At 42.9% G+C, this 15,607-nt stretch overlaps 1 protein-coding gene across 1 annotated transcript in view; it reads left to right on the top strand.

Moving 5' to 3' along the window:
• The window catches only part of ADAMTS17 (ADAM metallopeptidase with thrombospondin type 1 motif 17), a 196,480-nt gene that overhangs the window by 1,901 nt on the left and 178,972 nt on the right, over positions 1–15,607 (top strand). Inside the window, exon 3 of the mRNA XM_074916879.1 lies at positions 9,256–9,421. Within this exon, the coding sequence (XP_074772980.1) occupies positions 9,256–9,421 (166 nt within the window). The remainder of the gene's footprint in view (positions 1–9,255; positions 9,422–15,607) is intronic.

Raw genomic sequence — 15,607 nt, 5'->3', positions numbered from 1 at the left:
GGATGCTTTTCCTGCCTCACGTGTCAGGATTTCTCTGCCTGAGGCTGTAGTGTTTCCAGGTGGCTCTGCAGGGCCTGGGCTCTCCTCTGAGCCCAAGAGGTGTTCTTGTGTGGGACAGCCTTCCTGTTTATCACTGGTGAAGACAGAGATGCTGGAGATGATGGCTAGTTTGTAATTACTGTTGATAACTTGAAAGTACTTCAGAAAGTCACCAGGGTGTTAAGCATAGACTCCCAGTACATGGTCCTGGGTTGTGTCCTTCGCTTCTTAGTACAGAGCAGTTGGTGGAGGTTTAGACTTAAACTTTGCAGTAAGAAGCACTTGATGTGCTCTGCACTTGGGACTTGGGTCTCTATTCCTGAACCATATGAGGGCGCTGTGCCTCAGGTTTAAAAAAAAAAAAAAGTGTCTCTGAGATGCTGAGTACTTGAGTGGCACTGTAAATTGAGCTGTATACCACTGAGGGCTTTCTCAGAGTTTAAAACTGATATCTCTAGTTCAAGCTTTAAATCACTAACAGCCCTACGCTTTTGTCACTAGGCACGTTTTGTTAATCCTGTTCATGAAGTGCTGGGCTTCCAAAGCTACCAACTCCAGCAGAGCTGAAAAGCACAAACGGGCAGAGGAGGAAACCTTTTTAAAAAGAGGAATGTAGTTGTAGGCACAGTATTAACTGCCTGAGATCAGGGAATGGAGGAGGGGGAGTGAAAAAGATTGGCGATATTCCCAGTAGAAAAGTTGGAAAAGAAACAAGACTAGTTAGTCTTTGTTCATTACTCTGCAAATATGAACTGCAATATTGCAATATCTGTTTGTATCATGTGAATTCTAAGCAACGACTAAATTGACGTAACTGAGCTAAATGAACTTGGGATCAAAAAGTGATCGGTGTCAAAGCTGCTCCGTTGTGGCACCTCTTGGGGACCAAAGCCCATAGTGCCACATGTGGAAGTGGCAGTGTTGGTAAAGCACTCCTTGCCTTCACCTGTGCTTCTGGTCCTGGAAGTGCTGAGGGTAGCGTGGGCAGATGTGTTGAGAAGGATGTCTTTCTACATGTTGGGATACTCCTTTCCTATTAGAGCAATCCATTTGTTTAATCTTCATTCAGATAATTACCAGGAATGGGAAAGGGCTAAAAGCAGGCAGGTGCGTGATACGTATGAATGAGTTAAGGTTTGTAACACATTAGTGAACTGAAAACTGGACAACAAAAAACGGAAGTGTCTTCAGGATGAGCCTAAACTTAAGATAAATCTCATTAACTTCTGAAATGGTTTCATTGAAGTGATTCACATCACCATGTATATAGACATTCTAGCTGAACGGACCTTTTGGCTTCTCAAGTCTATTCTTAAATATCAAACATATAGGATTTTAGCCTGCCTTCAGTGTTTATGCAGCCTTTTGCAGTGGCAACACCATATCAGCATACCTGTAGTGATAGCTATGCAATTTAGTGGTAAGATATTTTCTGGGATCAGAGGAATTAAGAGTTTGCCTCAAATTGTCTAGGAAGTCTTGAATCTTCCGTGAGTGCCACTGAGATTGGGTCACTCTAGAGCCCAAAGTATTTGCCTCTTAGTCTGGTAATTTAAAATAACCAGGACCATCACTACAGCGGGTTTTGAATTTTCACACTGCTTCCTTAAGCCCTGTTTGCAGCTGAAAGTATAAGGCTTTGCCCTCAGCAGCAGTGCAGTTTCACAGGTGGGGATGTGGACAAGGCTTGCACACTGGGCTAGAAGAAAGACCTTGGTGGTGGAAGCCTTACGGCCTGTTTATCCTGGCATTTGTCTCCTGAGCAGTGCTGGTGCTGCAGCGGGAGATTTCCTGAAAGCTCCAGTGTGGGAGTGCTTGTTGGACTTGAACTGGGTGATCAGGACGTCGTATTCAGAAAAGCTGTTTGCTAAGAAGTAGAGTAGGTAATAATACTGTATCCTGATTTCCAGCTGGCTCAGACTTTGTCATAATCATATTCTTCCACTATGCCATAAATCACACAAAAAGTGATATAAAATGATCAGGGCAAGTAGAGTTCTAATAAAAACAAAATCCCTGACACAGTGGCATGAAAACTGAGCTACAACCAGACTGAGCAATTGCTTCCTGGTAATATCAGATTTCCAGTGTCGCATCTGAAGGTTGTGTTTTGGTTTTTAAACTCTACTCGCAGATGCTGCTGTTAACCAGTATGTGGTCTGTTGTAGTTTCCTGCTACAGCTTGCAATTGCATCGAGAAGGGTGGCCGTACGCTTGTAGCTACATCAGGCCATAGCACGTTTAGGACTGGTGTACCTAAGGTCTCATCTGCACAGTTAATGGATACTCCAGCCCTCCTGTTCTTCTTGACAACCTGGGAATTGCAGCAGAGACAAGAGGTTCTATGTTCCTGAAAAGCACTGCTGCCTTCTGCTTGGCCAGACTGTCCTGTCTGGGGAATGCAGTTGTGTAAACACTTGAGATTCTGACCCCACCGCAGGTCTGAACTGTCCTTTCCTGGTGCTGGGGAGATACAGGCAGGAGCAAAGTTCTGCAACTTGTCTGACCTACACTGGAAGACAGTAGGTGATAAACAAAGTTGTCTCCTTTTTTGGAAAGTTCTGGCTTTGTAAGGCCACAGTGTGCACTACATTGACTTATGTAGTGGACTAAGGTCTTTGCTTCTAAGCCTCGGATCAGTTCCTAGATGACATATGTTAGGTCTCTCTCCAGCAAGGAAATTCCAATTTGATACATTGCAGAACTACTCATCCAGTCCTTTCAGGTGCAATTTCAGTTACTTTTTGACTGTTGCTCTCAGTGTGCTGCCCTTACCCTCTGTAGCAAAGTTTGGCAGAGCAGCATTACCTTCCGTAGAGCTTTTTGGAATGAAGCCTGGAGAGCACAGCAGAGGACCCTTTCAGCACCCTGTATTTGTGTTGTGATTGCAACAGCGCTTCTTCCGAGTCCCAGCAGGTCTTATCAGTCCTGCAGACCCATGATAAGAAAGGTAGGCAGAGTCCTGTGCTCTTTGGGAAGACTTCTTCCCCATTTGTACATTGCAGAACACTGCCTCAAGCTATCCGCAAAATGTGGGACTGCCAAAGACTTTGTTGTATTAATTTTTTACTTTTTTTTTTTTTTTTTTGTACTAGGGTCACTTTCAAATGCAGAAGTGCTGGATTGATATGCAGTTTGTTGGACTGCAGCGTCAGTACCCTACAACTGGTATAGGCTTTTCATGTTTCTTGTACCTAAATTTTGGAAGCAGTTACTGTTTTAAGAGGGTCGTGAGCTCACGTTAAAATGAGCCAATAGGTTTTGACTTAGAAATGAACTTGAAAACTCTTGTCTGTTCAGGAACTGGATCTGAAAGCTGAAAAACACTGGGATGCATTTAGAGGAAGAGGTTTAAGTAACTTCTCATCCATTTTGAAATTCGGAATCTTTGGGTTTGTGTTCAGGACTGCTCTTTAGCCTGTCTCTAGTTAAAGTGGATGGTCCTCAGTTAAGATAAAAGGTTGTGGCTCCCTTCTGTTAAGACTTGTTCATATAACTTTTTCACACCCCGTTTCCATCTCCTTTGAACTCAGTGAGACTTCCTTGTGCAGACTGGAACGGTGGAAGTAGACAAGACACATTACAAGGGCTCATGAGATGAGAACAATGATTTTGTCTGTATAAGATGGGGTAGAGTAATTGAAGCTACACCCTAAGAAATGCATGCTGGAAGTTGGGAGACCTTAAAGCATTTTGCAATATTGTCTCATACAATCTATGCAGAGAAGACAAGGGTTTCTTTTCTTCCAAGCTTCATGCACATTTACCTTTGTTAAGCCTCATGCAACTCCCGGTGTAGAAATCTTCCAGCTTGTTAAAATATTTCTGAATGGTGGCACTTCATTCTGGTGTGTCCCCTTCACTTGGTACCATCCACAGGCTTTGTGAGGGTGTAGATGTAGATGAGCTTTGGCAAATATGGGCAAGGAGAGATGATGGTGCATCCATCTGGACTTTGAGTCAGCCAGGTGTTTCCTTTTTTTCAGGAAGGTTGGACAGAGGTGCTGTAAGTCTGCTGGAGGTGATAAAAGAAAGCGCTGATTATTATAAAGTCATGACTCTCTTCATTTGGGTACTAAACAAGATTAAATGCCAGAAATGTATTTCCCGGTTGTCTGCAGTGCCTGGGAAATTCTGACTCTGCTATTGCCCACATTGCTGTTCATCAGTGATGTTGTGGGACCAGATACAAACACTCTTTGGATGCATAGCTGCCTCTAGGGTCTCTGAACTCCCACGGCTTTCCAGGTGGGTGTGAGTGCCTACGCAGGAACTGTGTGTCTCAGTGTGGTTTTGGATCCATTATGGAAGGTCAGTCAGGGCAAAGAGAACTGAGTATGTTGGACTGCAGCCTCAAAGGATATCCTCAAAGGATAGTGAAATGGTAAATCTGCTCTGTCCTTGAGAAGAAGGGGAAGAAGGATACAGGAGAGGCCACAGTCTATTGCTTTTAAGCCAGATTCTGGTCATTAAGGGCAGAGTGAGCAACATAGATGGGCACTTCCAGAAAGCACTTCCCCTGACAATTCGTCCTGTCTCTTAGGTACTTCAGGTTGGTGAATTGTCCCTTGGGAGGTGTTTGCCTTTCTTTGTTGACTGTAGAGGGAGATGATGCTTGGTTTAGAGCAGATATCTTAAGTTTGGTGATCTCAGTCCTTGTCCCGTGGTAGTGTTTTCTGTATGCAACAGTGTGGCGTTGCCCTTCAGGTGACTCCAAGAGCCTCTGCTGTTAGGGGAAGCAGGGCAGTGCAGGCATGCTAGGATTATAAGATGATGTGGTTTCCCCTGAGGAAACCTTCAGCTCTGCCGAATTCTCTTGTCTGGAAGAGGAGCTGTCTGGCATTCATCCATAGATGGTCCATGAGCTGAAAAGTTAAACCTCTTAAAATGACTGTGCTGGGTTTCTTTGTGCTGAGATTTTCTTTGCCCTTCCACAGTGGACAAAGGGAGGCACATTGTGGTTTCCTTGTTTAGCAGACTCGGAGGCTGGGACAGGCTGGAACAGAGGTGCAGTCAGATATTCCTGGGCATGATCTGCTCTCATAACTGAGTTTTAACCTGGAATGACACTGGAGCAAGACCTAATTTAAAGCTCTTGTTTTAAATATGCTTGAATTGCACTTGTAAATAATAACTAACTTAAAATTGAAGCATGGTTAATAAGGACAGGACTAAAAGCCATGTGAAGTTTATTAAACTGTATTTGTGGTGGTTTTTGTTCTTCACCTTAAATATTAGCTTTGAGGAAATGGTTAAACTAAGATTTACAGTGTAACAGTTGAGAAATTGAGAAGGGGATGGAATTTGTCAGATGTTTAAAACTGTTCTCTTTTCAGCGTGTTTGTACGTATGTAACTAATGAACACTTAGGAGCACAAGAAAAATCTGTTAAAGATTCAGCATTTACAGATCTTGTTCAGCGATGTTGTGAAAATAAAAAGGGCTGGAAAAACAGTGTAACTGTTGGAGAGTATTAACATGTGGGAAGGTCCAGAACCACGTGCAGAGAACATTGGAGATTTGGATTCCTGTCCCGAGTTAGCCCTCGAGCTGTTGTAGCTCCACCAGTACTACCAGGGGACAGAGACAGAGCAGTGAAGCCAGCGAAGCAGGACGATGTGATTACAAGTGCTATTTGAGTGCCAGCACTAACAGTCCTGTTGTAAATTCAGTGATACGGTGTGAGGACCTTCCTCCTTTCCCTGCTGTCATTTAGCCTGAGAAAAGCTCCAACGGCAAGGAAGATAATATTTGGAGGAAGAGCGAACTGCTGGTAGTACAAGAGTAGATTAGAGAGCGACCAGGTTGCTTGAGTGACCAATGTACGTATAAAACTCTGGATAGGAGCATGTGAGAATATTTTGGTGGTTTGGAGAACAGGGCCTTTTTTGCTACTAAACAATGTTGAACTGACTTCTAAATTAAGGATATGAAATATCCTTAATATGAAAGGTCTAGCCACTGTTAAGCACAGTGGTGAGTGGGGCTGTAGTGGGAAGTGTGGATTATTGTTTATTTTAATCAACTTGTCAGTTTGGTCATCTGCCTTTTTGAGACTAAAATCATTCCAGCTTTTCCTGTTAAGTGAGCTGTGGGATTCTGTCAGCCCTATGATCCTGTCATAGTGATGTAAAATCTAGGCTATATTAATAATGAGGATGATGATGAATTTCTATGCCCCTCTGAATTGTCAGGGCTCCTGATGATTCCTCTGTCTTGGGTGCTCTGGGATGGTGGGGCTGGGCAGCAGCTGCTTCTCTGGATGCTGGGCAATACTGGGGTCTGGCACAGTGGCAGATCCTGTTCGTATGGGCTCTCACAGTGAAAGAAGGGTGAGAGGGAGTATCCCAGCCTTTGATATGCATCTCCCCAAGCAAATGTAAATTGGGAGATCCAAAGCATTTTATTTAATTGGAATGATTTCCAGAGATGTGGGAAAAACATCCCTGACAGTTATGTGGCCTTCTGTTTTACTTCTTTATCTCCAAAATCCAGCTTTCTGCAGTCCTTGGACATCATACAGACTAGAGAAGAAAAGCACAGAGTATTTGTGTAGTGCTGATGTCTGATATCTCGTGCTGGGATTAGCACAGTATAGGATCTGGTAGTTGGAGAATTTGAGGGAGGCAACACGAGGAATGCATTTCTTAGGGAAAAAAGAAAATAATGACCAGAGTATTCAAGTTACCAGGTCCAAAAGATCGCATCTGGGCCAATGGGTTTGAGGATTCTTTAGAACCCAACTGGCAAGTTTGGGGAAGATTTTAACTCCCTAAGAATACTTTACAGGCCCAATCCTGCAAATCCTTCCTGCTTGAAACCCTACTTGGCTTGTCAGATTAAACTTGAGATTGCTTCTTAACCTATTCCAGGGTGAAGACGCATGGCTCTTTCCCTCCATAGGTTTCACAATTCCAAAGCAAATGTGAAACATAAGTCCTTTCCAATGGTTTAAATTATTTTCACACTTGATGCCAGAAAGTTGGGATAATGTCGGGTGGTGATGAAACTGACTACTTCTTACATATTTTTGGCACCAACAAAAATGGTTGGCAGTCTTTCAGGAGCTCTGGTGTGGCTTTTAGTACCATGGCACCAGATTTACAACCCTTCTTCTAAATAATTAAAACCTATATTAAAAAGGGGGGCTGCGGCTACCTCCCAGCTGGAAGACTGGAACAAGGAGGGGAAGTAGTGGAGAGCATCGTAAAGGAGGCTGGAAGAATAAGTCACTAGAGCTTTTGCTGTCTCTGAAACAACTCTGACAAAGCCCAGCTTGTAATTTAAATGAAGAGGCAGCCCTTTTGGAAACTCCAGGGCAGAGTGGGTCTTGTAAACTGGTATGCATTCTGTAGGGCCAAGAAGTAATGTCAATTTTTCTTTGTAAGTGGGAGCCCTTCTGGGAGGTGTCAAGGCATTTTATACTTAATCAGTGACCTTGCTCCAAGGGCAAGGTCTCTTTTGAAAGCCCCCAAAAGAGGTGTCTCTTTAGAGACAGGGGACTAATTGTTACTGCTGTGCTTTGCAGTCATGGCAGAGACAGTGATTTTTAAATTTTTTTATTTCCTAAGTGTGCTTTTGAAATTAGTGACCCTTTTTGAGAGATCCTAGTTTTCCCTGAATGTTCTTCAGTTAGTATGGCTGTCAAAAGAGGAAAGCTCTCATTTCTGTTAGCAGAAATTTCTCTTGATGGAAATACTAGGCCAAAGGGATTTCCTGGGTGTACGTGAGGACTGAATTTGGCAGGGAGGTGTGGAAATGTACAATATACATTATGTATGTAATGTATATTATAAATCATATTAGTGCAGTCAGCTGTTGAATATATAGTATTTGCATGTACGTGCAGAGCATTTATTTGGATGGTTGCCTGGCTGGCACAGAACACAGTGTGGGGGCAAAAAAAAAAAGTCTGGTCTCTCTTTATATGTTTAGGATGGGTGTTATAGGCATGCAACGTAGCAGGACCCCTTTGTAAGCTCCTTCACCTATAAGGGGTACCATAGTCACAATCTGATGCCTCCTGGCAGGCCAGATGAGGCCTTCTGTTGCCAGCAGGAGAAGTTGGATCAGACCTAGAGTTCTCTCAGGGGGTATATGGCAAAGAGCTGTGTTTTGAGACTTTTAATTGCAGTACAAATAATCATTGGGGTAGTACAATGAAAAGTAAGAAACCCTCATTGTACATATAACACTTTGGAGAAAGTGAATAAGCTCAGTGTTGGTTACTAAACCTGGAGGTTTTGTTAAGTTTTAAGGTGATATCTTTGCTTTCACTCTCTTTTCATGCCAGAAAAGGAGTGGAAAAGGCATAAAAGAACCTTAAAAACTCTGGGTTGCAAACAGAGGAGGGCTCTCCTGGGGCAGAAGCTGCCTTCCAAAGATGTTCTTGCCAGCCTTGGTGTAAGGTCTGGCCTTGGTGCAAGAAAGGCAGGGGTTTAGTGCTCTGACCTGTAGCCTATGGAGTCTACTGTTATTTAGACAGGGTCTTTTCCTTCCTTCTGTTACTTATTTCAGGAATGGTGGAAAACCTCATAAATGTGAAGGTACAGCAGTCCATTCCCGGCTTGACCTCTGAAACCCAACCCATGGCTTGCAGGGAGAGTAGTGGCCGCTATGGTAGTTGAGAAGAGGTATTTGGTCCCCATACAAAAAATTGTGGGTGGCTCTGCAAGTCATATTTATGACATCAATTTGCTTAGTCTGCAGGAGTGATACACATAGGCGGTCTCCTGTTTGCAGGCAATCTCACCTCTTTGCTCTACTGGGATAGTAAATGCCATTTAATAACAATGCAATTCTAGCTGGCAATTAGAAAGGTGACTGTGACAGGATTTCTGTGAATGGGGTTTATTTGTCCTCGTGTGAGCTGAGCATCTCAAGACATACGTATTTATGCTTCCAGCTAGAGTGGTGCTCTAGCTGGATGGAGAGGAAGAAGGGAAGGGAAGGGTGTTGACAAGAACCTCCACCTTTTCTTTGTACATGTACAGCACACGGTGTTTCTCAATAGTGCTCAGTGATATAAAAAATAAGCGTGATAAGCAGATGAAGTTCTTTAGTCTGTATTATGCAGACTGAACGTGATCCTAATCACTTTTCACATCCTCATACTAAATAATGATTGCAGTGAAATGGTTTAGGTTCAGACTGAGTTGATAGACAAGGCTAGGATACCAAACTGATGGGGGTGTTTCTGTTCTCTTTTGCGGACAGGTTGGCTATATCCAAATTGGATCAGAGCACATGCTAATACAACCAGTGAATACATCAGAGACCTCATTTAGTGGAAAAGAACACTTCATCAGGCGTAGACGATCCACAAAATCAAGCCATCCCATGAAGTCGCACATTCCTGATGAGCACTGCAAGGTTGTAGCAGGTGAGCTTGAAGTGGCTCAAGAGAACAGCCATGAGTATGCAATTATATTTTTTAACTGTTGTTCTGCCAGATATGTCTGTATTTTGTAATTCAAGTGTTCAGGCAGCTGGACCTAGTGAAAATGGCATGCGTGAATGAATCCTTCTGCTACTTCAGGCAGAAGGAGTCACATCACAAATATAAAAATTGCTAGGATATATGCTGTAACATTCAGTTTGTGAGAAGATGAACTTTATGGTGGGTCAGAGTAAACTGCTTTAACCATGCAGTGTGACCACTGCTCAGGAAGGTATTCACAAGGTTACTAGCCAAGGCCCACATTTTGGAACTGAGGTCAGTGGTGAGGGGTGTTCTTTCATCTCACCTTTTCACAAGAGTTGTGCAAAGCAGGCATGGGTAGAATGGTGATCCTTGCATTTCAGAATAAGGAAAGCGTCATTTCAGATAATTTCAAGTAATTTAATCACATGTATCATCTGTGGAGTCCAGCTCCAGGGATCCAGCTCATAACAGAATGAAAAGATATCTGGAGAGGGGAAGAGACGCACAGTTTCTCTTGTAAAACAATCTGCTTTCTTTTTCAGCTTCTCACATGTCATCATTTTTACTCTGTGCAGAGCATATGATCCATAATAGAGTATATCAGGGTACACGGTCAACTCAGCAGACTTTGCTTTTGGTTTTTATTGCTTTTGTATGGGCTCATGTGTATTTGAAACTGGCAGATGTAGTTCAGCAAGGTAATTTTTTTTTTAGCTAGGAACTTGATTTTGCTTTTTCTTTCTGGTGTTTGACTCGTCAAACTTAAGCTCTAGCTATCATGCTATAGGGATTTTTGTTTCTTTGAGTGGCAACTTTTAAATTGTCTGCTTTAAGGGTTTGTGAGATAAATGAAACTTTTTTTGCCTCTTGCCTTGTGTTAGATGGAATGAGCTCACAGAGATTGCAAAGAAACTTTTATGGTCGTTGGCTTTCCATGGAGATCTGTGAACCTGGGATTTGAGGTCTGGGAGTCCAAGATGTGATAGCAACTCCTATAGATATCCCTAGGATAACTTTAATCTAGCTAGATTGGATATTGAAGCAGCTACAGCTGTGACAGCAGGGATTCTGTGTGAGTTAGGTGGTGGAGTGCTTGAGCAGTTTGTGTCTGCCATCCTGCTACACTGGCTGTAGATACAGTAGCAGCTGAAATGCAGATGTGCCTCCTGTGTGTGAAGCTCTTCTGGACCAAACAACAACCTCTCAAGCAATTTCTGGTGCTCTTCTGCTTAAATAGTTTAGCAATATGAGGTATATCGTTTCAGTGGGGTTTCTGTAGTATAACAAGAGTTGGGAGGTGAACCAGCTTCCTGAGAAATGGCAATGATTTAGATTTTAATTGTGTGTCTGGCAGTTTACAGTAGACATTCTCTAATGCTCTGGACTCAGTTTCCAGTGTCATGCTGACACACCTTGCCAGTGTTAGGATCCTGGCTTAAATCCTGTGGGTCTCCACGGGTATGTGAGGTGCTGGCGGCATGTTCCAAATTCAGTCTACAGTTATGACCCACCGTCACAGTGGTTTTTAAATTAAAAAACCAAAAGTGATGATTGTGGATCTAATTTTAAGCCCTAGAGTCCCCATTAGAATGGGAGACTAATAGTGAGGAGATCTAGTTTTTTGATGATGGTCCTCCTGCCAATATTCTTCTCCTGTCTTTCACCTTTCTCCAGTCATGGCACCACAGAAGGTCAGTAGCTTTATTGTACTTTTGCACTCGGAGTGTGTGCCTGTGAGCTGCTGCAAACCCTGCTGGTGTTCTAATGCTTAACAGCTGAAACCCTGAAAAGATGCAGCTGTCTTGAACCCTTTTCATTTAGGTGGGGGTTTTTTGTTTGGTGTTAATAATAAAACAGCTGTTGATATTATTTCCTATCACTTTTCAAGAGAAAATTGCTAACTCTATTCACTGATCATATCCTGTCTTCTCCCATTTTTAAAGCCAAACAGTCAGATTGTCAGCTAGTATAAACTGATCTAGTTTTTGGCTTCTCTGGAGCAATTGAATTTTATCCTTTCTGGAAATCTGTGTGGATGCATTGCATAGTGGATATTTTTTATGAACTCTGTGAAAGCTCTTGTCTACGTTTCAGTGTGCCTGTATATTCTGTTCCTTTTGTTCCTCCCCTGCCCCATTACCACACTGATTTTCCAGCTTCTGCCTTCTACTGGTTGGACTGCAAATTAAATGGAGGCAGTAGGTAGGTCAGGGCATCTGGGCTGGCAAAGGGACAAAATGGGAAGTAGGACTGGCAGGTTTAATGGGTACAAGAGTAGGACCCGCTAGTATGGGAGCAGTTGAGTGGTTGGGAACAAGTGCTTTTACTGGACGTAAAAGAGACATGGCAGCAGCAGGAGGCACAAAAGGTGTCCTTACTGGGACAGCAGTGGAAGCAGAGGTCTGAAGGATGAACTTAAAGTTTGTCTGTGTGTCTTGGGTTTTGTATTTAATCAAGCCTGTGTACCAGCAGAGATGACTTGTGCTTGCTCATCAGTTTGCTTCCTAGCTGGCACTGCTTGTTGATAAATCCTGTAGCCAGGATCTTTATTTTCTCTTGTGTGGAACTGAGCTTTTAGTAGTTCAGCAGGTTTATCATTCTCATGGGTTCAGACTAAGCCAATCTTCTTTTTGATTCTCTGAGTATGAAATCTTGGTTCTGGTTAGAGTTACAGATCCCCTATGTCTCTTTTTAGAGGAAACTTTTAGAGGAAAATTCAGCACCACTCTGATTTCCTAGCCAAGTACTGAAGGTGCTGCAGTAGAAAATGCATTACAAAATTCTTATACTGTAAAATAAGACTGCCATTAGTTAAAAAATGAATTGAACAAAAATCAGTCCAGGAAATCTGCCTCATCCTTTTGCCACTGAACCTTTTGACCTTCTGTCTAGAGGCCTGTCTAGGCCTGTCCTTGGCAGTTCTGAAATTCCCTCCCTGAGAAGAGGGACTAAAGGAAAGCAAATCGGGGAGACACTGGGTAACTATATGGAATCACAAATGCAAAGAGGTGGTGGGTGAGTATCAAGGTAGCAGAACTGTAAAAATAAGTCACTGAAAGGGAATGCTGCTAAAAAGTGCTTCTAGTAGCACCTACTGCTTCCTGAAGACTTCTGGGGACCCACTACATGCTGCTCTTCTCTCCTTTGTCCAACAGGCCCCACAGTTGCTGGGGTCCTCCCTGCAAGTTTTGTCCTCCTCAGGTTGGCCCAGAGGCAGGTCCTGAGCTTGGGGGAACCTCATGACATGGGCGAGGTGGACCCCTGGTCTGACGTGATGTGATTGCACTTAACTCTGAGTGTCAGCAAAATTAGTTGCATATCTGTTAGGTTCCGAATCCATGGACAGCCTGAGGAACTAGAATTTCCTACTGCAAGCAATGTTGTTGAAGTTCTTTGTATTTGTTGGGCTAAGAGCACGTATGCACACACATGTACGTGCATGCATACACAACTACCATAGCTTAGCTCTTGCAAAAGTGGTGCCCAGGCCACATGAGCTGAATGTGTATCTGAGTTCTGAGGCAGAGGGAGATTGGTAGTCTGCTGTAAAATTTATTTAAAGCTATGGATCTTGTTCTGTGACTGGATTTTTTTCCTACCTGATGCTAATTAATGAGCTAAGCTAGGGTTGGATTTGGGGAGAGCGTGGGTTTCTCTGACTCTTGGTGAGACCAGGACAGCTTTAGTCCTTTGCCCATCAGGTAGGTGAGGAAAATCTGGGACTGTGCCCTGCCCTAGGATCACAGAGGAGTTTTCAAAACAGCTGGGACCAGAATTTATATCCCTTGGGTGCTGATTCTTTGTGTTGGCTGGAGGCTGGCTGTGCTAAAAAGGGAGCAAAGCACCCGCCTGCTGCACAGTGGGGAGTGCTGCTTGCTCGAGCAAACAGCCACTGGTTCAAGTAGCCGTGTCATAAAATAATGAAACTGCTCATGGGCTTTGCCACTTAAAGGCAGACTCCTGAATGTTTTTCATTGTTGCGGGAAAGAAATGTAAGTCATGGCTGTTAATAGGCTTAGCACGTTAACGACCTAATTGACTCCTGTCTGGTTTGGATTAACTTTTGTGCACAAGGAGTTTAGAAACAAAAAAATTAATCCTCTCTGACACACAAGAGGTCCATTCCTAATGAAATTGTATGGAAATGATGATCTAGGGGCATGCTTTCAGAGTTTCTCCTGGGAAAAGGTCTCTTTACTGCAGTACTCACCAACATTGGCGAGTGTAGGACTGATCAGATTTGTACTAAAAACTGTTTTTCACTGGCTTGTAATTTGGCTCACCCAGGCTAAAACTTGGCAAGAAAGAATGGATGTTGTAAATACATGGGAAATATTTACATGCTAGACATTTTAGATACACATCCTGTATTGTGGAACAACATAAACAGAAAAATACATGTCTGTGTAAATACAATATAAAATGACCATTTTTCAAAGCCACAGACTTGACATGTTGAGCATTTTCCAGTCCTTTGTTGTTCTTGTATTTTCTGAACAGACAAGAATCACTTCCAAAGATATTTTCTTATTAAAATGATGCCATCATATTGCATGGTCTGGGGTTATTTGGTAGTCAAATAAAATACAAAGCATCAAGTGCTGAATTTTTAATGTTAGTTATTGATCACATCATAAGAATTTAAACAGAGCTAAATTGCTTAATGGCAGATTTCGTTTGGCAGCAATGGTCCTGTAATATATGAGCTTGATTGTAAAAAAAGATGCAAGGTGATGTAATGACTTGTGTGAGCATTTGTAGGGGGAAGAGGAAAGCATTTTAAGAAAGCAAAATGGACTTAACGAGGAAGTGCGATGTGTCAGCACCACTGAAGGGATAGAGAGAACAGCTTTCCAAGGGCATTTCTCTTATGTTCCACCCAGAAGTGTGGTACTTTCCTCACAGACCCCAGCCGTGGGAGAAGGAAACTGAGCCGAACAGTTCCTTGTTAATGTTAGCAATCTCGTTTGATAAGTGGTTGTTAAAATCTCTAAACCAACTCCTTTAGTTTAAGTGGTGTAACATGTCCTACAGCACTCAAAATTATTTTTAGAGCTGCAGGAGAACTTTGTGGGAGCCAAATTTCTCCTGGAATAATCTGTATAAAAGGATTAATCTGGCTGTAGTCAGAAATGGGAAAGTATTTAGGGTCTTGCATGACTGGATCTTTGAGATTTGCATCTGAAAGTACCTACTAATGGGTTAAAAAAAAAATCCCAAGTCTGCAGATTCAGGGTTGATGTTTTAATTCCTTTGTTTAAGTTCTGAAGTGCTCCAGCAGCAAAGCACGGATCCCATCACTGTGGGCCAGGTGCTATTGTTAGTCATACGATATGTGTATATGTATTATTTTTATCACCTGTCATCCAGCAGGAGAAAGAGTTCAAGTCACAATGCACATTTCTGCTCAGGCATGAACATGAGCCCCTGTGAGGCAAACAGAAAACCTATTAAAAGGTTTCCAGGTGCATATGCTGTGAGGGGGAAGGAAGGAAAGGTTGGGTTTCATTTGCTCTGAAGCATGGTGTCATTAGGAACATGGGAAATAGCTTCACACCGGTGATGTAAAACACTTCTTCGGTTCTCATCTCTAGACATGGGGCTGCATCTGGGGCACAAACCTGCTATCACACACTGTTCTGATTTTAAAGAACAAGTTTGACGACTTTCTTGTCAAAGGTCTTAGACTAATGGTCTTTCTGGAGAGAGAATGGAGTCATAGGGAGTTTTGTAGGTTTTAATACATATAAGTAAGAATTTCTCTACAGATGAGCCATGTGTGGAGAGAAAGAGATCTCTTTTAATGCATCATACATGATTTTTGCAGTGCCCTTAGGTTTGGCCTAGATCTCCATGAACAGAGTTCTCAATTTATTTGTGGGGATGGGATGTCACTGCAGGGCCGATCTGTGTTTCAGCAGTACCTTGTGATTCCTGCCAATCTCAGACCCTATAGAAAGAGGTCCTGGCAGAGAGGAGATGGGCAGACCACAGAGGGCTACAGGGGAGCTGTACCATCCCCTTTGCTAACCCCCCATAGTTAAGAATGGGGATAGAAACCACCTGAGATAGGGCTTCTTTCATTGCCCCGTCTCTCTGTGACTTTGTATTATGTACAAACATTGACAGTATCTACCACACCCT

This window comes from Athene noctua, chromosome 13 (genome assembly GCF_965140245.1).
Source record: "Athene noctua chromosome 13, bAthNoc1.hap1.1, whole genome shotgun sequence".
Classification (NCBI taxonomy): Eukaryota; Metazoa; Chordata; class Aves; order Strigiformes; family Strigidae; genus Athene; species Athene noctua.
This window is presented reverse-complemented; position numbering and strand designations above follow the sequence as displayed.